This window comes from Vanellus vanellus, assembly GCF_965231255.1.
Source record: "Vanellus vanellus genome assembly, chromosome: 13".
NCBI lineage: Eukaryota > Metazoa > Chordata > Aves > Charadriiformes > Charadriidae > Vanellus > Vanellus vanellus.
In genome coordinates, this window is record NC_138918.1 from 13,644,574 (window position 1) to 13,668,154 (window position 23,581).

The 23,581-nt window shown below is 39.9% G+C and overlaps 1 protein-coding gene across 1 annotated transcript in view; it reads right to left on the bottom strand.

Moving 5' to 3' along the window:
• ATP10B (ATPase phospholipid transporting 10B (putative)) overlaps positions 1 to 23,581 on the bottom strand; it is a gene marked incomplete at both ends in the record, with an annotated part of 54,619 nt that overhangs the window by 15,393 nt on the left and 15,645 nt on the right. Inside the window, 8 exons of the mRNA XM_082490220.1 lie at positions 30 to 136; positions 681 to 1,266; positions 9,533 to 9,621; positions 10,353 to 10,605; positions 12,317 to 12,444; positions 14,909 to 15,040; positions 18,661 to 18,767; positions 21,466 to 21,551. Of these exons, the coding sequence (XP_082346346.1) occupies positions 30 to 136; positions 681 to 1,266; positions 9,533 to 9,621; positions 10,353 to 10,605; positions 12,317 to 12,444; positions 14,909 to 15,040; positions 18,661 to 18,767; positions 21,466 to 21,551 (1,488 nt within the window). The remainder of the gene's footprint in view (positions 1 to 29; positions 137 to 680; positions 1,267 to 9,532; positions 9,622 to 10,352; positions 10,606 to 12,316; positions 12,445 to 14,908; positions 15,041 to 18,660; positions 18,768 to 21,465; positions 21,552 to 23,581) is intronic.

Consider the following 23,581-nt stretch of genomic DNA (forward strand, 5'->3'; position numbering starts at 1 on the left):
TAAACAATATTAGGTTAATGCCCTCCTACCTTCTTAGCTATACATAGAGTTCGTAGGCCATCACGGGCATAGTAGTCCAGATGCTTCTGTGTTTTTTCTTTTATTCTTTTCATTCTCTTCTCTGCACTAGTGTCAGCTGTGAAATGCAAGGAAAACATTCCGTATTATACGCACAGATCATTTCAGACCTAATGGCCTAAGATTAAAAAAGTGTGGGCATTAGAGAAAACTGGATTCCAGTATAATAGCAATGCCTTTAAAAGCTCAAAAGTGTTGGCTGTGCATAAGCTGAAAACTTGCGAAAGATCCTTGTTTCCTTTAAGATAACATTAGTTGGGTTTTCTTGTTTGTTTGTTTGTTTGTTAATGTTATAGCGCTCTTGCTGACAAGCTGAGATACAATGGTCAGGCCCTTATGACAGTATTATTGCAGAGTACACAATCCACATGGGTTAGCGCCGTCGCCATCAGTGAATTTTAATTAGCCTATTCCATATTCTAAGCACTACTCAGGTTAAATAAATAACTCAGTTCTGATCTGCAAGGATAGCAGTAGAGAAAGCTGCTTCTTTTTTTATGCTTCTAATGCCCAGATATAACATTTCATGCAGAAAAGAGTACTGCAAACTTCTTGTGCTTCTTTACAGGAGACACAACAGAAATAGCTCATTGGCTAATTACCTTTGGCAGAGTCTTCCAGCAAGTCCATTATAACAGAGTCAGCTCCTTTTGTGTAGACGACAATCTCCTTGGTTAGAGGGTGCCTCACCACTACAGACATCCTCTTCCGTACTGAGTCAAATCCCAAAGTGTAGAGAATATCAAAAGTCAGGAGTGTGCCTTGTGGCAACCGTACTGTCACCTGTTCAGGAGTTCGGGACACTAAAGTAAAACTATATGCCTGGGCAGCATAGACAAGCGCTGCCTCATCTGGGCTCTCGGCCTCATAACAAAAGTCTGTTGGCAAAGGACTGTTAGTCACGGATTTAAAAACCTCATCCAAGGAAGCACTACCAATATCTGTTCTGCCCTCGCCCTGGAGTTCATCGCCTCTACCGCTGGCACAGCAGTTGTCGTCATTGTCACAGCAACCCAACGCAGCAAGATGCTCCTCGGTGTTCTTCGCGCTGAAGCTAGCGCCTAGGTCTGAACTAGACTGAGATGATGAAAAAGACTGACTAAGGCTTGCTAACTTTAGCCTTTGAAACATCTGATGAATCTTCTCCAGGGTGATTCCCGAAGGTTTTATTGGTGGTGGGACTGTGACCTAGAAATACAAGAAAACCCGTAGTTAAAAATAAGTAAACATGAACTACATGACACTTTTAAAAACCTCAATATATTTTTCTGGATCTAAATTATTAATTAGACAAGCAACTTCCCCCCCTATTTAACTGTGTGTGGGAATTCAGTAGAGGAGTCATAGGTGAGTTGGCATTCAAATATCATGGTGATTTGTACCTCTACCTCTGAAGCAGAGATGGAATCAAGCCCCTTGTAGCTCTGTCAATGGCCTGGGAGATCAGAGAAAACCCAGTATGTTCAACACACTTCTTACAGTATATATAATACAAAATCTAAAGGAAAAAGCGCAGATACTGCGGTAGCCATAGCTATTTATCTACACAAAAAGCCACGTTAGGAAGGCATATACACAGACAGGGAAATTAGATATTACACAAAAGGTAACAGAACTAGAGGAGAATTCCCAAACAAACTATTTTTTACCGTTTCAGGTTTCACTGAGCGCTGCTCTATATTGTGAAATAGAAGCATAATCAATTTTCTTCATATACTTAAAGTTAGATTACCCTTTGTCTTGGCTCAGTAGCTGTGGAGACCAGGACTGTATTGCAGATGGCAAGGGCAAGAAAAAAGTCAGTAAAGGACGTGAAAGTCTTTGTATGTATAAAAGGAGAAAGATTTTCAGTCTGGAGTGCAGCTTCTCTCACTCGCCTCAGCAGCCGGCTGTCCGGAGTCACATCCTTTTCCTGGAAGAGAAATTACTTAATGAGGATTATTCCCTTTTACCCTTGTCCTCAAGGAAGAACTATCAACTCGATACCTTCTTCTTGCTTTTTATTGAATTTACACCTAGAATTATATAAGGTAAATGTCTTTGGTACTTAACATCTAGGGAAAAAAGATACATTTCTAAAAGCGGCATAACTAGATAATTAGAAGGAAATGCATCTTGAAATACAAGATGATTTCAGAGTTTTATTTCTTTTGAGATCTACTAGAAATCAAGAATAGTCTATACTGTATCCTCCAACTTTGCAACTGCTGACTACTGAATTAAAGGGCATTCTAGACGGAAGTGGACTTGGGATCTCCCATTTCAGTGTGGGAGCTGATTGTTATTTCAACAGAGAATATGTTGTGCTTATGGCTTGGTTACAGCAATATCACCTCTTGTTTCCAGAGTCATTTTGCTTTGCACCCAGAAAGAGAAGCTGTCTCAAACTGTTCTTCCTCAGTTTTTACAATAAATAATTACATACATACATATGTCATTTGTTCCTGAAATGTTACTGTAATTTTACTACCACGCTCTTTCTAATCAAACCTAAATTTGCAAGCCAAACTACTTAACAATGTCACTTACCTATAATTTAATTTGATGTTGGGCTATGGGATTATTACCTTTAATGGAAATTTCACGTTAGCAGAGTCTGGTTTGGATTTAATTCAGGGCCATATTTAACAACAGCTTCCAAATTTAAAAGACACCTTCCTGTGAGCCAACACTTTTGGATGCCTTCTTTAAGGAACTGCCAAAGTGATTTAGCTGCTTTCTAGTTCATCTCAGCTATTACCCTCTCCTCCTTCAACCTGGCACAGTTTTCCTAAGTTCCCTAAATATGCAACAGAAGTCAACCAGCCACCTTCACGGCTGTGTTGTGCGGAGCTGAATACGTTGCATTGTAATTCCTGCTTGCTAAAGTGAATAGCAGTTCTTAAATCATCCTGGTAATTGCAAATAAATCTACTGCTCATTTTGCAGCACAGAGCCCAAGTGAAATGCTAAGATGGAACAGAGTTTTGCCCTTTCTCTGCTGCAGGAGGCTCTGGTTCCTCTGGCTCAGTGTTTTCATGCTTTTTCGTTTCACATATGGGGAAATGTTTTAAGTATAGATGTAGTCCTTTCTCTGGCAAAGAGATACATACCGAGGATAAGTCTGATTGTTTAGTTATCTTCTCAGGTCTCTTAAAAGGAATCAGAGGCTGATAAGTTAACGCTGTCATTCTTTAGAAACTCTTTCACAATATTGTACTGCAGAAGACAGTTACGGTGGGTAACGGTGTGTCTGTGGCCTATACTCTGCTTGCTCCATAGAGCAATCCCAAATAGCTTAGCTGGACAATTCCAATGAAGAACACGTGTGCAGACACAACTCTCCAAACACTTATGTAGGGAATTAAATTACGTTTGAAACATGAATGATTGGAAAATAATTGACTCTCTGCCCAGCTATTCATATAATTTCCTCATGCATTGCCACAATTAGAATGAACTTCATGAACCACAAATTAGTAGACGTAGATTTCAGTCTCTCCTATCCATCATCATCCTACACAATTTATTGTGGATCTATATCCTCAATATCTGCCTCTAGTTCATGCCAAAAATGACAATGCACTTGTAGGTATTCCACTTCAGCAGAAACTTTCCAAACTCAAAATTTTCCTTTGGAAAAATATAAAATTGTCAGGTCAATTATGGCCTCAGAGACAGTTTTTTTTAAAAAATAATATAAAAATCAATATTTATCAGAAAAGTTATTCCCATTTTCTTTTTCACATTCAGTGAAAACAGGGCTGACCTGCATTTCCAAATTTATGGAACTTCAGGAGATAAAAATTTAGACAAACAAGTCTGTTCATTGACCAGCCTGAACATATATAAAAACAAAGAAACAAAAGAAAATGAAATAAACCAGCACTAATGATGATGATCAGTTAAATGTACCACCTTTGCAATGTTACCAATTCTGTTAGTGAAAATGCTGATGTTATAAAATGGCTAGTGCCATTCAGTTTTTAAGATTTCCTCATTAATTTGATAGCATTTCTTCCACTTGATGGCACTAAAACCTGATGACAATACGACAATTGAAATCCTCATGAAGTGCTTCTAATAACAAGGCACTATTTATTGGAATGATTAAATCTAGAAGGAAACATGCTGTCACAATCTTAATTCATAAGAACACCTAAAGGTAGACAGAGTAAATGTTAATGCTCTGTCTTGTTCCAAATTTGCTTATAACTTTATATTTTTCCTACTCTTTTAAAGTTCCCTTAAGTCCTTCTGTCAACCATAGCTCTATTGTTTTATAATACATTATTTTACTTTTCCCTCTGAGAAGTTGCAGCAGCCACAAGGAACCAACATAATAAAGTATAAAAAGGAGCATTGTCTCCTTTTGAGGTACCCGAAGAAACCAGTAAGTTGGCCAATGCCACCCTTTTAGGTTCTAAAACGAGATGGTGTCCTCTAGTTGGGCTGAAGGCTGTGTCTCCAGAGGGCTAGACAGGCAGGATGAAAATCAGTTTCTGTTTTCACTGGAGGTATGAAAGAACAGGTAAGTCTGTTCTTTTTCCAATTCTGTTAGATATGGACATGTCCATGAGCAGTGAACCTACCAGGACTGCAGTAAGGCCTTTGGCCCTGTCCCCTGTAAAATCTCATAGACAAGCTGTTGATGTACGGGCTGGATAAGCAGGCAGCGAGGTGGACTGAAAACTGGCTGAATGGCCAGGCCAAGAGGGTAGTGATCAGCAGTGCAAAGTCCAGTTGGAGGCTAGTGACTAGCAGTGTACCCTAGGGATCAATACCGGGTCCAGTCCTGTTTAAGACGGGAAGAGTGGCTGATACACCAGAGAGTCATGCTGCCATCCAGAGGGACCTCAACAGACTGGAGAAATGGGCTGACAAGAACTTCCTGAAGTTCAACAAGGAGAAGTACAAAGTCCTGCACTTGGGAAGGAACAATGCCAGGCACCAGTATATGCTGGGGGCCACCCAGCTTGAAAGCAGCTTGGAAGAAAAGAACCTGGAGTTCCTCGTGGACACAGAGTTGAAGATAAGCCAGCAGGGTGCCCTTGCAGCAAAGACAGCTAATGGTATCCTGGGCTGCATTAGACAAAGTACCATGAGCAGCTCAATGGAGGTGGTCCTACCCCTCCACTCAGCACCTGGAGCACTGTGTCCAGTTCCGGGTTCCAGACAGACATGGACATTCTCGAAAGAGTCCAATGAAGGGCCATGAATATGATTAAGGGAACTGGAGCACCTCTTATATGAAGAAATGTTGCCAGAGCCGCAACTGTTTAGCTCAGAGAAGGCTGAGGGAGGATCTTGTTAATCTATATAAATACCTGAACGGAGGTGCAAAAAGGATGGAGTCAGGCTCTTTCAGTGTTACGCAGTGACAGGACAAGAGGCAATGGGCACAAACTAAAACACAGGAGGTTCCATCTGAACATCAGGAAACGCTTTTTTACTGTGAGGGTAGCAGAACACTGGCACAGATTGCCCAGAGAGGTTGTGGAGCCAGCATCCTTGGAGATATTAAAAAGCTGTCTGGACATGGTCCTGGGTAACTGGCTGTAGGTGAGCAGGGGGCTTGGACCAGATGACTTTCAGAGATCCCTTCCCACCATAACCATTCTGTGCTTCTGTGATGTCTGTCTCCCTCCAGATTTCTCATAAATGTTTATGAAATGAATAAATCAGTCACTATATTTATCTTGGGAGATTTCTGAAGTAAAGACTACACCGTTCTTCTTCCCATTCCACATAAAACCTAAGTCATAAACAGACATCACACATTTTTATGGTAATGTATCAAGAGAAACACTACAGACTTGGCAGCAATTCTCAACTATACGTTTTTGGAATAGTTTGAATTTGTGTTCAAATAGATCTGTTCAGCTCAGCCTCTAATTTTCCAAGGGTAACTGTTAATAGGCAGATCTCTATCTCTTTGTATTTATGTTTAATAAGAGTAGCAAGAGATATGATTGCTGACAATAAGCTAGGAATTTGCTTTTCCATTGTCCAAGACCTGGTCAAGCTCCATCCCACCAAATAGACTTTGCCACTGAATTTTTGGAAGATTTAACTTGATGTAGGATTCATCATGTCTGATGTACTCCATAAATTGTATGTAAGGAGGCTCCACAAACTGCCATGGATCACGAAGAGTATGGCAAAATTATTGGAAGGGGCAAAACGAGAGGGTAAGTCCTAGGAGTTAGGCCCTGCTTCATACCTACGTTACTTCAACTCCAGAAAAGACAAGCAATGCTATTTAGTTATTCTTCTAGGATCTGCAGGCTGCAGATTAATTAACTTTATCAAATGCCATGAAAAACGCATCATCCTCATCTCTATCTCAGAGACGCACTGAGATGAACATTAATTGATAAGAGCTTCTCGGATTTCAGCAAAACATCAAAACTTGTCAAGCAGAGAACACTCTCACAAACAGTCAGGCTGAAATACATTTGGTAGCTGCAGAGCTTCCTAATTGCAGAACTGCTCAGAATACTGAGACAAAGTTCAAACACGCTGATTTGTGGGCACAACCAATTACCACTGTACAAATGCACTTAAAATACCTTATGCAACCTGCTTATCACCGATTCATGTAAGGCTGATTGAGAGTAAGTAAATTTGTGATCACTGCATAGATAATTCTCCTTTAAAAACTGTTCACATATAAATTTGACACTTGTAAATTATTATCTTTTGTTTGGCACAGTTACTTTCCAATTAAACTTTTTACATTTTGTAGGATACTGCTATGTTAACGGCCCTCTTGCTTTAAAGTGCTTTTCTTGGCAACAGTTCTGACACGCAGGTGCTCATAGCAGATGCTGTGCTAACCCTTACCCAAAAACCACTGTGTCTTCTCAGCAGTACAAAGTTCTTCAATTTTACTATTACCTGAGGCTACCAGTTTTCATGAATAGTTTCACATGGCTGGCACATCAACCCTTGGAAACTTGACATTTATTAAGAAAAAAGCCAATAACAACAAATTGTACAATGCCAACTACTGGCCTTTGGACTTTATGTTGTTTATTATGTAAAGCGTTTTTTTTTCCTCTTGCATTTTGTTGGTCTGAAGAAGCTGAATCTCACAGTCTTGTAGTGAGGATTGTGGTGACAATCACTGACTGCCACTGGATACTTCACAGAGCCATTTATCCAGAAGGGCTCTGCAAGCCTTAAATTAACCAAGTCAAATATCAATCTTTGTGTCTTCAGTCACACGTTGTTCAAAGATGGATTTTGCTTAAGAAACTTTGACTACTGAGATACATTCAGGCCCATGATACTATCTGTATAACTGGAGTACTCAAGATGCTCCAGATTTGTAGCAAAGTACAAATGCATCAGATAAGGTGATATAAATTCCAAAGGGCAGGAACCGGAGAGACACAGAAAATTTTACTATCCCCATTTTATTAATAGGAAATGGCTTGGCTGGTAAAGAAAGATACTACTTTGCATCATTTGAAGGACATCAACATACAGGACAATACCTAAGTGTCTCCATTTTTACTACATCTTCATATTTGTCACAGAGGTTAAACAATTTATCCACATAGAGTGACACCTATTAGCAGCTAAGGCTGGTTATTCCATGACAGCAGCTTAATCTTCCTCTACAAAGGAGATGTTTGATACTACTTCCTCAGATATTGCTTTTACAGTGAAAAAAAAATAAATAACATGGTAGTTTATTTATAGAAGACAGCGAAGAGGCCTGGCAGTAAAAAACATCACTGGGGAAATATATTGGCAAGAAATTCTTTTACCACACTTCAAAAGCCATGACCCATGGGTTCTCAACATCCCATGAGGTCTGGGCTGGAAAATGCTAAGATAACAACTTGGCAGCCCCCCATATTCCAAGAGCGGGAAGAGTACTGGCTGATATCCACTATGTGACAGAGGAACTGAATAAGGCAAGTAGGATCTTATAATGCACTTAAACTACTTTGCCAAGAAGAACAACTGCAGAAAATAAAGTTCTGAGAATTCTGTATTTATAAGATTTTTTTTTAAAAAAAAACAAGATTTGGAAGGGTTTTCCAGACATTTAATTTTAATTGGAATTCTAATTTTTAAAGTGTTTGACCTTTCCCTAGAGTCCATAAAAGCCTTTCCGAGATATCTTTTAAAAAACTTTCAAGAAGAAAAGAATAGTCAGACTTTAATAAGGTTGTGTTAGATTTTCGGAAGTTATATTTGTAAAATTCAGCCGAGCCTAAGATTTTCCTAGAATTGCAATGAAAACATGTACTTCCAAGTCAACACTTGAGGTGAGGCAGAGGCCACCTAACTACTGAAGGGGAACAAAGCTCTTCAGCATCTTGCAGAGTTCAACATCTTGCAGGGTTTAAGACCTTATTCTGATAAGCCCTTTTGGCTTAATTTATATTATCTTCGTGAGAAGTGCTGCTTTTTTTTTTTGCCTTGAAAAATTCAACATTTACCTTTTGACACACTAACAAACTCCCAGAACTGCCCTGGAGAGTGCCGTGTGGCCATTGTGCACACACAGTGCAGGGGTGGCTGAGCTTTGTTTAACAGAGATGGTATGTTGCAGTGGTAGTAGCAGAAGTAGTTGGTGGCTTTCTGAGCTGTGTTCAAACTCAGACTTCAAACCCATACGCTCTTCCCAACCATCATCTCCCAGGAGGACCTGTACCTCCTGTTTCTGCAAAGCCAGGCCCCAGACTCACGCCCCTAGCTCCTCTTGCACAATCCCAGCCCACTTTTCCCACCTCACTTTTCCTGGTATTTTAGTGTACCAGAACAGTACAAAAAGCTCATTCTCCTTTGCTTATGTCTTGCTGTTATGAACCACAGACTCCATCCTTGGACCCCAAATTCACGTCTCCTCCTCCTATCAAGCAACCATCATAAAAATTCACCATGTGCCCCAACTCTTCTGCTGCAGGTTTCGCTACAAGGACCCACATTTGCAAACCCTCACCTCGCTCTCCCCTGACTGCAGCCTGCACACTCGAAGCATGGACCCCAGTGTTTTGTCTCCCCCTTCCCTCTTTTAGCTCCACCAGGGCTTGGATTTCCCCTGTCCACCTGTTGGCTCCCCATTACAAAATGCAACAGAAAGGAGAACTCCTTAGAGTTAGCTCAGTCTGCTCGTACTCACAATGGTACTGCTGAATGCCACTTGAGATTGGTTGCTGTCACGACGACCGAGTGACCTGTTCCTTGTATGCCCCTGAAAATGAGCTCTAGCACTCTGGCACCTCCTTAAAGGTCTCATGGTCCTCTGCTTATAAGTGGCTGGTCTCTCAATATTCATGGGAGGAAGAGTGAAATGTTGAAGTTTTGCAAAGTCGTCATCATCTAAATCCAACTCTTTGTGGGTTTCCAGGCGCCGGGCTGTAAAAAGGGAAAATGAAACCTCACCTCTTACTCTGTTTTTTGCATTGCTCAGGAGGAGTTCCTTGCTAGGTTGCAAAAACTGAAACAAACTAACCCAAAGCCAAAACATCTGTAAAGCCAGCACCAGAAAAACTTCACTATCAACTTCAGTTGCTGGCAACTCGCACTCTCCAATGTTTATTACTGCAAGAAAACAAAAATGTGTTTTCAAAGCATCAGTCACTTTTATGGACTTCTGCTAATGCTCGGTCTCTTCAGCTGCATTTTGCAGTTGACTGGAGGAGAAGAGCGAAACATAGTACTTCACAAATTTGCTAATGTTTTCAGTCACAGAGCACAAGGTTCTTTTTGCCAGCTGCTTGCCAGCTTAATAAAATCCTTCTCGCTCTGTAGAGAGAGAAAGTAGTGACCAAGAATGGGTCTGAGTGAAAACCCCAGATTCAGAGCACCGAATGCCAAGAGACTTCAGATACGGACTGCAGCGAGGGTTGACTCAAGAATATGTGTTAGCTGTACCTTTCATATCACACAGACGACTATGTTAATTACTTTTGGACCCACTGAGTTTAATTACTAACTAATCTCAGTTTGTGAGCTTATAAAAGGTTGGCTAGCATTCATGTAGAAACGAAAGAGAAAATGTTCTCTTTGCACTCTCAAGCGGGTACTGAAAGCAGGGCAAAGCCTGAGATGCCTGCAGAGGGAACTGGAAAACCTTTCCCATCTGACTTCTGAATCATTTAAAACACCTTCACTTTCGCGAATCTCCGTAACAGGAACCCCTCACAAGATGGAGACAAATCCACAAAGCTCTACATTCAATCAGAGGGCTCAGTAGGTTAAAAATCAATATTTAAATTAATAACATTGAGTTGCTGAGAGAGAAAAGCAAGTATAAAAAAAGAGCGTCTCACCATTTTCCTGATGCGAAAACTCAATTCCATCGACAGTACAGCGTCGGAATACCATTTTGTTTTCTGTTAGTGTCCCAGTTTTGTCTGAGAAGATATACTGGATTTGTCCAAGATCTTCAGTAATGTTTAAGGCACGGCACTGTATAGGCAAATCTGCTTCTTCATCATACAGGTCAATGTCATTGTGAATTAAGAAGACTTGGCCCAACTTGACTAACTCAATGGACACATAAAGAGAAATGGGGATTAAAACCTGAAAGAGAGTTTAAATTCTCAGTGAGGGGTGAGAAAAGTCTTACTGCTTTCTGTCAGCAATGTCCTGACAGCAATCCCTGGGACAGGTATACTAATAATTTTCAAGGAAACAGTTCTTCCTAGAGATATATTGCAGGGCTGAATAATAATAGTTCGGGGGCAGGGTGGGGTGGGGGGAAACATGCACATAACAGCTATGGGATAAACAGGGACAATGAGTGACAAATCTAAGACAAAATTCCTAGAATACCAAATGCAAAGATGGTCTTTCAGAAGATGCTCTTACAAAGCACATTTTCTGGACTGAGAAGCATGCTTGCTCTTACCCTCCTGAAACTCTGAAAGGATTCACAAGCACAGACTAACTTTCAAAATAGAAAAGTTTCACAAGTGTCATGGTTTAACCCCAGCTGGCACCTCGGATCACGCAGCCGTTCACTCACTCCTGCCCCCCCCCGGTAGGGTAGTCAGAAGAGGGAGAAAATGGAGGGGATAAAAAGGCAAAAAACCACAAACCCAAACCTGAAAAACTCGTGGGTTGAGATATAGACAGTTTAATAGATCAGTAACAAAAGAGAAAAAAATAATAATGGTAAAAGAATATACAAAATAAAGGGATGTAACGCAAGTTGCTCTCGCCACCTGATGATCGGTTGCCCAGCCTGTCCTGAGCAGTGATCGCAGATTTCTGCCCCTGGCCAACCCCCATTTATATACTGACCATGACATCTCTGGTAAGGAGTATTCCTTTGGCCAGCTTGTCCTGTCTACGCTCCCTCTCAGCTTTCGTGGGAAGCTGAAAAAGTCCTTGACTTACTGTAAACATTACTTAGCAACTAAACCAATATGTGTTATCAACATTATTCTCCTACTAAATCCAAAACACAGCAGCTACTGGGAAGAAAATTAACTCTATCCCAACTGAAACCAGGACAACAAACAATTACTTTGCATGCAACAATTCCAGCCCACTAGCTTCCCTGCCCTGAAATAATAATGAATTCTTAAGACGCACAAATATTCTGTTTTCAGTAATGAAGAATAATCCCCCAAGGAATCTCTGAGCAGCCCGGACAGTTATCTTCACATTTCATTCATATTAAAGAAATTCTGTCCACTTAAATCTCAGCTGTTACATCAAGAAATCTGAAAAGTAAACGTGATTTTTTTCCCCCATCCCATAAAATATTCTCTCCCAATTAGGCTTAATCAGGCTCAGATATAAAAGCATCCTCTTCTCATTTAGCTTCTTTCCCAAACCAGCTGAACCATACCTAGTTATTATTCCCCATTGGCAAAACTGACAATTTTTGTTTCACTGTTTTCCTGAGATACTAAGCGGTATTCTTATTTTGGAATTCTGGCCACAGGCAGGAAAAAAAAAAAAGCTGACATTTGGATGTAAACATCCTCTTTATTGCATATGCTAGAGATTCTGAAGTTATTTAAGGATATAATACACGTCCTTCCTATCTATACCCTTGTGGGGTTTCAAGAGCAAAAAAGAAAAATCGGCACTTAGAAAGAAAAAAAAAAACCTGACACATTATTTTACACTTGGATGATCCGAAACACTCCTAGCAATATTTTCAAATAGGATTAAGAAGGTACTGCACAGCTATTAGTTGATATTAATTGTTCATTAGCGTTTATACTCGGTTTTGAATAGCTTCTTCCTTGGAGGTAACAGAGAGGTTTTTGTCTTTTACCTGCAACAGGATTATCATTGTCAAAAACATGTAGAAACCGGCAAGAACTGGAGACAGAAAATTGCCATTCTCATCTGGGACGTCATAAGGCGGATGCTCTGAGAAGTTTCCAGTCCAAATGCCATGCCCTGTAGGAACGATATACAATATTGAAACACACCGAGCAGTAAGGTGATTGACAAAGCCTCTGAAATTTACAGATATGGACTGCTATGATAATTAAAAAAAAGAACATTTCCAAAGCAACAGTCCCTGAGCAATGCTGTAAATCTGTTGGAGAATGCGAAGTATATGCAGAGCTCTGTAGCCCATGCATATAATTGATATGCTACTAAGAAATGAGCAGTCATGGATATTTTCATTCACCTCTCCTTCAGCAGGTATCCCCCAAGGCTTTTAGTTCTGCACAGACCTTTCCTCATTATACATCTTTCTGTTGGAGGACTCCATCTCTACCGCCTATCTTTAAAAATCCTCAGTGTTGAAGACTCCCATTCCTTTTCCTAACAAAAAGAAACCTTATAACCTTTATATAGACAATCTTTCCTATCCTTCCTGACCGTTCCTGATTGCAACCTGTCTTTGTTAGAGTTGACAAACCCCCTATAATTCAATCTGGGCAGCTCGTTTTTACATTCCCTTCAATTAAGTCATACCCCAAAACTGCTTCTTCCCCTGTGTCCTAAATATCAGTAGATGTCATTGCACTACTACAACAAAGCCTCTGTTTCAGGACTGACCAACATCTCATCACACTGACTTTACCACCTTTCGTACTGCTCTTACTTTCTTACTGAAATAAACTTTGCTCAAGGACGTTACTAGAATTTACAGCAGCAGAAACTTCACACAGAGCTAGGACAAACTACTTGGTTTCCCTCATTGCATCATTGTTCCAGGTGCCCAAAACCTCTATTAGTCCACTTTGCATATCCAGCTCTGATAAAACTTCTACTAGCACCAGTTAAGCAAGCAGTTGTTTTGCGGCGCCTGCCTACTAAAATGCTGTCAAAGGAATTCAAATTATTCCAGCAATACTTTCCAGCTGCTAGAGACCACGATTGCATCTGAGCAAGGACAACTATGCTCTACAAGCCACTTCTTAGCCCAGTTTTTCACTGTGTGCAAGAAAAATCCTGAAAACCATTCCACCAGTGATATTTCTTCCTAGAACTCTACATTCAGATGAGGTTGCAAAGGAAGAGCTCGTGGTAGAGCTACGGGATGTTAAGTGGATGAAAGCTAACGGACTTGATACTGTTTTACATGTTTCATTTATGAACATTTTATTTTTATTTTTTTTAAAACCTGAGCACATACGTTGTTTTTTTAAACGCTTTTTTTTTTTTTTTCATCTGAGACCACTTTAAACCTTAAATTAAAGGACTTTATTACTCAAGAGCCCCTACACACCAGGCAAAGACAAGTCTCTCAATCTACATGACAGCAGCCAGGGAACAATGAAAATAAAGTCTCTCTCTCCCTCACACAGAGCTCAGTTGTCAAAGTGAAATCCCATTTCTGTGCCAAAAAAAGCCCACTGCAACATGAAGCAGTAAAATTTAAAAAGCGATTAAGGCCGTTCAATTGTTCATCTTTTTTGGACGGCCCTTACTTCTAATGGTATTACACTGATGACTGGCTGGTGTGTCACATCACATGCCCCCGGGGCAGGTTTGGGAAAACTTGACAGGGCCACCTGATTTGACTTTGTCACTACAAAACTAATTCAGAGCAGAAGCACTAAGCAAGTTATCACCAAGATGGAATCGAGTTAAAAAGAAAAGGGGCTTTGAACACAAAGCGCTCACAGGAGCCTCTGTTATCTCTTTAAAGCAGTGACCCATTCAAAAGTCAGTGGGCTTAAAATTTGGCCCTTTCCTCAGGATTCATCCTGACCTGCCTGGGACAGATTGCAATCAGAGCCGGAAGGCGAGCAGGTGCTTACACGCAGTGAAGAGGATGTTTTTGAGATTAGCAATCTAGTAAACTCCAGTCAGCTAAGCCCAGTTCCTGTACGCCAGTGTGCTCGCTGGCAAGGACCCCAGAAAAAGGCAGGCTCTTCCTACCTAAACAATTAATCCGTCTCGCTGCTTTTGAGAAGGAAGGTAGCTGGGGAGACTAAACTGGATGAATTTGTCATGTGCAGCTCATGGGTTGTATGCCGGGTAGCTCTGGCTAACATCACTCCTGAACATATTAGAGGAAGGTGTTACTGAAATGAAGGTAAAGCTACATCATTTTACTTTTGTTGTTATATGCCAGGAACAAACACCCACTCAGGAAACAGCTCTCACTTGGCAAGTACCGATTCCTATGATGCATTAACTCAATGGCTTTCGCTTGCTTTACACATATTTTACCACAGCGGAGATGGGTCTTATCTGCAATGTTTATAGCCGTGGCTGAATTTTGTTCCGTCTGAATTGCTCAGATTTGCCATTTTAACTTGTCTATTGGAAAGACCAAGGAGCATAAAGACCCCATGAGCTTTCAGCTCTAGATTTGATCTCACTCATGTCTATAAGATCATTTTCAACCACCATTTAGAAAAAAGCAATGAAACAGAAGATTTTCGTCAGTGCTTCATACCTACAGCTCCAACAAGACACATCACAAACAGGAGTCCCACACATAAGAAAATATCTGTATTCATCCGTCGCTCTATCTTGCTGCGCTTGTAACGAGGACCACTGTTATTCAGCATGGCCTTAGTTTCATGACCTTCAAAACAGAAATGAATATAATCAATTTTATGTAATATTTTGTAGTTTGGATCATTTTTTAAAGTATTTCTCTAACAAAATGAGAGCAGGATGCTCATGACGTGTTAATTTGACTCTAGTTTGATTCAGTAATTTTATTGTGCATCTTCTCATTTGACTGATTATCATAATATATCTGAGACTAAATCTAGAGCTTCACAAAAGACCTCCATTACATTACAGATTTCAGCTGTGATATACATTTTGCTTTCCCAAAGACAGCAGATTCAGTAGGATAACAAGGTTTATATAAATATTTCAGTGCCAACTCTCCTCGCAAATAAAAGGAAAAGGAACAATAATATTACATTTTTGTATTTTACAAACAACTTGATTAGGTCCTACACAGATTCCTGAAACCTACATATGAATATTTTTCAGCGGCTATTTAAAAGCCGCTAGACACATTTAATCTATTAACTTAAATAAAATCTAACATGTCAGACCCAGCTGTGAAAGACAGTAATGTTATTTAGTTTTTTGCTATGTGGTTGTAAAGTGCTAACAAAACAGTAGGACAATAAATTAAAAAAAAAACCAACAAAACAATCCCTAAACTTACTAAATTAGTATTGAGCTACTATATTTGCAATGGGAAAAGAGGAGCCAAGAAGTAGAAATTGCTTTTTCTGTTCTATTAATATTATCTAAACTGCAGTTCCACGGTTGGGATACTCGGCTACCATCTGTTGCTGTATTAAACAGTATTTTTTATGTTTATTTCTACAGTCCTTTACCGTGAAAATACAGACCCTGCAGACCTGTGTTCAGTTTTCATTTGTACATGCATGATGTGTGTGTGAGGGACTATTTTCCAAGCTACCTTTTGGCTTTCTCTAGGGAAGTGATTTGAACCAAAACCTGCAAGTTAGGTGTGATTCAATCACGCCTGCTGGATTCTTTCCAGGTTTACATCAAAGATTATTAATTGAGGCAGAGAGCAAGAGAGAAAATTACTCTCCAGCCTTATGTTCAGGACATTCGCTCAAGAGCTGGGACTCTTGTCGTCCTGCTCCAATGAATATGTAATTATTTACACAACCTGGAGCTATGTCGGTGGGACCAGCTTATACCACCAATGCTCCTCCCTTTCCAGCTCATGTCTACGCACATACCCACTCATTCCATGCTGTCAGGGTACAACTTGTGAAGCAGGAGATGTATGTTCACTCCCATACAGGCAGAACTGAGAACAAACCCAATTCTTCCCTTTGGTGAACAAATGCTCTAACCACTGAGCTCCACAGAAGAGGAGGGTACTGCTGCCTGCGCTTCTGTTCCTCTAGCAGCTGGCTGGATCTCGTTCCTCACTTTTCTTTTATGTCAGGCTTAATGGAATGTTTTGTGTTGAAAACCAAATGAGACAAAAACCTCTAATCCCTCCCAGAAAACCCTCAAGGAAATGTTGATGGATTTATTTCAGGAAGAAAATGGGAAGCTATTTCTTTCTAAGTATCAGATCTATCATTCCCTTCCACTTCAGCAGACCAACAGGAAAAGGATACATCTGTAATATAGGTATCACCTTGCAAGAAACAGAATATTAGAAATACGAGGAATGAACTACTTTGTTCTCCTCTAATCCTTACAGTTTCGTATGCTGTGGAACACAGCACCTCACCTACCACCCCACTAGCACCTGGTCTCTCTATTTGTGGAGGCTGATGAGCTTATCTAAAACTGCATTCTGGTACTTTATTATTTGAAAAGCATGTAATTCTTGCTGCTGTCCCTCACACAATGAGAAAACTATGCTGGCTGTTGCTCTGTAATGAGGTTTTTGTGCATTAGAGCTATTGCTTTGTGTAGAACCATTTGGGTAGCCATGAAAAGTATAACCATATTTGTGTTAGATGAGAGCTGCATAGGCTAAACAATCACATTAAGCGATGGCTCTACTCTTCACAAAGACTTCCATTAGAAAGTAGGTTTGAGGAGTAATAGAGTTATAAAAATGGAGAATGTGCCATCTTATAAAGTGACTGATCTTGATTGTTCAGAAAAGGTCACAGGCCATTATTAAAGCCAGACTATAATCAATGTCAAAGAACCCTAGAAATGAAGTTGGTACTGGCTCAAGTGAGTCTAATTTTAGAAGAATAAGAATAAACTTTTATACTGACATTAACAATAAGATGTCAGTTGGAAATTGAGTTGAAGACTTACTCAGATCAAAGACACCGTATCTTAAAATTACTTTAAAACTCCAACCTTTGCTACTAGCAGCTTAAGCAACATTAACAGACATCCACATTAGGATTTGTACTGGTGGTCAAAGGAACGCACTGGGAAATGACTAAAGATAAGACAAACAGGCATCCTAACAGGAGAAGGGAAGACAAGTTTTTCCAATTCTATAGAGAATGATTCCTACAGAGATTTTTGTATAGTAGTTACTTCCAAAAAAACGGGTGATGGGTTTGGCTCTGGCTCTCCTGCTCTGTATGGTAGGCACCATCCTCACTTGTGGTGTTCAGAGAGACAGACAATGAAAGACCCACAAAGTGAAGGCTACTTTGGAAACACATGGGAGCTATAGTCATTTAAAGACCACTTCTGCAGTCATCAGGTTTACCAGTCATCAGGTAAAATAATCTGGATGGTGGAGATTAACCTGAGCTAAATGATGCTTACAAAGATGGTGACTTTTATTTTCTCTTAGGTGGCTCTGCCTCAAATCCTCTGCTGCTGATCAGACATAAAACAGGTGACATAACTCTACTGGAAAGATAAAGATAACCAATAATGGGATTAATTGTTGTATTTAAGTTGACTTTTACTTAATCTACAAACAAAGAGGACAGCTGATACTGTTTCTGGAGCAGCAAGAGGGCACAGCTGGCAAAGCCGATGATAAATCATGCTCACTGAGTAAAAGCAGTGGCAACACTCCAAAGGTAAAAGATGCTGAGAAAAAGATGAGCTGACCCACCACTGAACCTGGCACCACTGCATTTGATCTGGGCGCTGACGCTGTCTTGCTTGGTTCGTGTCTCTACTGCATGAAATTCATGGTTGCATGGACACACTATGTCTATGTCAGCACAAACCTGTGCTGCCGCCGCCTCTTCTGTTACCTCCAGCTGCTGTTCTCGCTGCCTCCTGTGTGCTGGCACTGGCATAGCTTGGCTTTGTGATGATTTTTTTTTTTTTTTTTTCTGGGTAGATCTTCAGCTCCATCAGTTTCTGCCCTGAAGAGCCAGTGAGACCTCCCTTAGGGCAGCTGTGTAGATTTTATGCCAGATGGAATTACTATTATAATCAGAGCCGCAGAGCTGAGAGTCAAACTCACCTGAGCAATTTTTTACTTGCCTGGATATTTTTGCAAGATATTACAAAGATAGCAAGATATTTGACATACACAGGAATACTGTCACTTGCCAGAGACCCAGTGCAGGAGTCTGGGCTTTGGAGATGGATGAGTAATGTCTTTACTTCAAAAAGTTATGTAATTTTCCCATGCACTACCAGTTCTTAAAAAAAAATGTCAAATTGTGGTGCAATATTAGACTATACATATTTACTTAAGGATATTTACAGGGAAATTCTATGTTTAGCTAGAGAGAAAGTACATCTTACCTGCATATATAACAATTCCTACTGCAGCCTCAGTATTTCTGATTGTACATCCACGAAGCAAGAGGCTTTCAATGTTAAAACCAATCCGTTCATGATTTGGCTGCTCCCTAGAAGAAATAAAATAACGTAATGCCTTTTTCTGCTCTATTATAGTGTTAAACAAAATTTTTGTGTTCCTGTCTGTTTCAAGTTGAAATCGAGGAACTGTGAAGGCCCTGTTTTGCTTGTATTTCACTCAGCTTCAATAAAGAGCCCAGTAACAAGTTATAGAGAAGTCCAAGTATCTCTTTTAAAGACCACTTGCATGGTGTGTGTATCATGATGTCAATACAAAACAAGTTTGGCTTTCACTCGATATCTTATCTGGCAGATTTGGTATCTCATAAATGAAGCCAAGATATATTATATGACTTCATTCAGATGAAATTCTTTTAGAAAGCTGAGGAGGTTTTGCCTGCTGATAGAGGTTCAGATGAACGCACCTGCACCCTGCAAGAGCCTCAGTTTCTCTGTCAGCCATCAAAGGGCTTCTCATCTTTGTGAACCTCAGTTTATTTGAATGGTCTCTAGGGCTGAGGCTCTCACACTGGATGGAAAACTTTTCACACTGGCTGAAGATGTCCTGTCACACACCAGATTCTTCTGCTAGCAGAACAGGCCAATGAAAACTTAATGGAAATTATAAGGTCAGTGCTCCATCAGGCAGGCAATTTGTTTCTGCCTCTGAAAATGAAAGCATAAAACTACTTTTGCTCACAATTTTTATTACATACTCTGGTAGGCTCCTCCTGAGATCTTTACCAAAGCTGAGATTTTTGACTTCAGTCACTCCATCTCGTTTTGTTGTGTAAATATCAGCGTACGAAAATATTTTTTTCTAGAATATGTATCTTTTGCTACTTTGTATCTGATATTTGGCATTGCATTTATCAGTAAACTGCAGCACCACATAAATGGAGGGCAAGGTTAGGTGCTATCTCAGGGCTAAGTACAGTCCTATGTCTGTGTCCAGCTGCACATGATTACATGATATCAAATTAGACAAGTGAAAAGGTTTAGGTCCCAACAACCTACAGCTGGTAAAATTTTAAAAAATAATGCCAGAAACCTATTTTTCTGGGAATCTATACTCATTGTACTTATTTAATAGAAACCTTCTTGCATCCCTTCTTGCATCCCCTTGAGCGGAATTTGCTGTGGTCAGGTATGTCAGATGGATGTCATCAGTTCTTTCTTATTTTTAGCAGAGAGAGTACTGTTACTGTTTTATAGCAAGGCAATAGAGCCTCAATAATTTATTAAAGGTTCTTGGAGAAAAATGTAACCTGTTCCAAGTAATTTGTGTTTACAAAATAGCACAAACAACAGCAGACCAAAGACAGGAACTCCACTAAATGTTAGCAAATAATGTTCACTGCAAATTATTTCATCTATCCCCGAAGCAGTGAGAGAAAGGCAACTAATCCCATATTCTACCAGGCAGGTGAGATAATAGGCATTTCCAAACCAGATTTCTGTTACAGACTTTCAATAGAGTCCTGAGTCCTAAGGGTGTACATTTGTGTGTGTTTTCTTGTGACATATCACCTAGATTTCTATAATCTCAGTGCTCTTGTGCCATGTTACAGCAGGCTAATTGGAAGGATTGCTTCAATTTAGATTATACCCAATGGTCGTCAAAGCCAGCAGCCACAGTCAGTGATCGATAAAAACTTGACCTCTTTTTCCCTTTTAAGATATCACAGTAGAGGGGAAATGACATTGCTATTAGAGGCATCATTCTTACAGGGCATAAATTCTCAAGACCGGATTAAGAACGGTCAGTGCAATGGGCGAGAACCCTCTGGTTTACTCGTGTCAGAGGATCTGGCCATTTGCTGCTACTCCAGGTGCAACGCTCTCACTGCATTCTTGCAGAGACATTGACTCCTAGTTTAGGTACTAGTAAACTTAAGAAAGCTGGGGCATGGATAGGGTTGGTGGCATATTCATACCGTTAAATTATCTGCATAACGTGGGGCATGCATTTGTTCTGGGGCAGCAGGTATTTCAGACAGTTCTCTGGTGTGGTGTGGAAATCAGCACGGACCAACGACCGCCCCGGAGAGGGCCTTGGGAAACAGCTGCCCTGTACTGCAGGGCAAGAGAATTCTAGGACATGAGCCATGTCATACAAATCAGCCTTATAGACAGGGAATGGGCTTAAATCTGCTGAATTTGCTAGATTTCCCTGTTATGCCTGTGCCAGAATTATTTAATGAAGAAGGAACATAAGGAACTGAGGATGTGGCTTTTTCCTCACATACATTAGTTCATACTAAAAAAAGAGCATTTTTTATTACTAGTCTAACACATGGTTCAGCAGGATTTTTCTTGCTTGCTTTTTCTAGCCATAAGAAGAAAATCACATTTGTTTCTTAGATCCTGGATACCTTTTCCATGTGTCTGTAAATATGAAGAAACTAAAGCCACGCAGCTGAATATCTTTAAACATTAGGAAGGGTTTAGGTTTAAAATCTAGCCCAGCCTAACCCTCAGGTCAAATGTAAACCAGCTTATGTCTGAATCTTGAAAGGAGCTGAAGCCTTGTGCGAACAGTTTATATGAAAGAACTGGAAATTCAGCGTCAAGCCTTGGTCCTGCCTTGCCTCAAAGCACAGATTCCAGTTTACATCTTATACTGACCTCTGAATCCAGGAATAGGTAATAGTGACATCCATCAATTTCTGCAAAATACATTCCTTTCATCCAAGAGAAATATTAAAGTTCAGATACCAAATGCATTTATGGATAACAAATACTTACATGTACCCTTTGAATTTATTGAGATCATTGTTAGGCATTTCACAGATGATGGTGTTTTGGAAAAATTCGGGTTCAAATAAAGTATTCTGCAAGAGGAAACACAATGAGAATGAGCGTCCAATCCAATGAGTACTTGACAGGCTAAACACTAAGAGCAGCTAAATACAGGCCACCAGGATAGTTGGGGGCTGGAGCACTTGCCCTGCGAGGAGAGGCGGAGGGAGCTTAGCTCATTCAGCCTGAAGAAAAGGTCCAGAGAGGCTGAGTAAAGATCTGAGATTTTTCTCTCTTGGATTAACAACTGGTTAAATTAAATGAAGAAAATGTTGTGTATTGGACACGACATCACAGATGCCAATTAGTGAAAACATCTGTCTTCATTTAAAGTGAATGTAACAAATAGTTCAAATTATTTATGAAACAAAACTAGCCTTCAACCAAAAGCAAGCTCAAACGAAAATAATTTCAAGATTTTTCAGGATTTTGAAATATGTTAGAAGAGTTACATTACTGGCCGGGATGGTGTACTAATAAAATAAGATCCCACACATGTGAATAAACATACCACATTCAAATAAGACTAAAGGCAAGACTAACTGCAAAAAACCCCAACAAACCCCCAAATGAACAAACAAGCAAAACTGAAAGAGGGAAGGCAGTAGAATAAGTCCAAACCACTGGGAGAGACAAAACAAGACAGAGCTTTTCAGGCTAAGTGCTCACTCAAAAAGAGCTTGGAGCTGAACTAAGACACACAATTTTGCTTGATTTCCCCTGTGTTTGAGGAAAGAGGCTTGGGGTTTGGACTGCATGAAGCAGTCTGGAAAGCAAACAGCATGAGAGGTACTCAACTGCAGTAAGCGGTGGCTTTTTCTTAACTGAAAAAATACACAAGACACTGACTTCAGATTAAGAAAATGTAATAAAAATGGGATGTGGGAAAGAAAATCATTATTGCTGTGCCATAAAATCTTTAAAAGAACTGAAACTCGCTTTAATCCAAACTCCTCCCACTAGGAAAGCTGGAAATCAAGTCTGTTGCTGGGCCTCCCTACCTTTTCTACAGCACGAGAGACTTCCAGAGATTAGACTCCTTCAGAAACTGGAAATCCTGGGAAACCTTCATTGGAATTCACAAAAACTTTGCCATACTGCAAGAGGAATTTCTTGCACTGCCAGCCCTCAAGTCTCAATTTTTAATTCACTGTGCTTTAATGATTCCATTATTTTCTCTCTCCTGTTCTATTTTTTTTCCTGAGCAATACATATATTCTTTTTTTTTAACAGACATATAATATCTAAGTACAAGCAAGTACAGAATCTGATCTAAAGTTGAAGGAAATATAAAAGCTTGATGACTATAAGGGCATTTTGTATACCTTCTGACCCATGTGGCTGAATATTACTAGAATCTCTTTTAAGAGATATCATTCACCTCCGCTGAATCTTGTTCAAGTCACTAAACTCAACAGGCAAATCAGTACATATTTGGTTGTGCTAGAAATATTTGTGAAACAAGAACAGGAAGATGCAGAAGTGACCTGGAGGACTCATTACTAAGAAACCTAATAGGCTTCTAGCTAGAAAGGGGTAGAGAAAGATGATCGTTCTCTCAATTTTTTTTTTCTTTTGATGACAAGAATTTTGCTTCTGAACATTCAAGTTAGAAAATGGCATAAAAGGGGGAAAAAAAATAATCTTCTTCTCAGTCTTTTACAGCTAGGCAAATTCAATATTGCTAAGTATATACTACAACAGAGAACTAACCGCAGTTCATACGTATTTCCTCCCCTCCTTAGAGTCACGCTTTACAGGCACAATTAAATCTGTGTAAGTTTAATGCAGCTTATAAATCACAGGACTAAACAAAGCTCAAAGAAGAAGGCAGAAGGGAGCACACTAAAACCGTACATATGAAATTTAGCGCACCGGGTTTTTTTAGCCAATGTACTGTTTACACTAATATGTTAAAATAACAGGGGAATATAGTTGATTATTTAAGCTCTGACCTTCCTGAGCACTGGCTATCACCACGGTCAGAACTGCATTCCACTCTGCCAATGTAACAAGGCTTCATAAGTATAAACACTTCTGGGTGTACGGTTTATCTAAATAA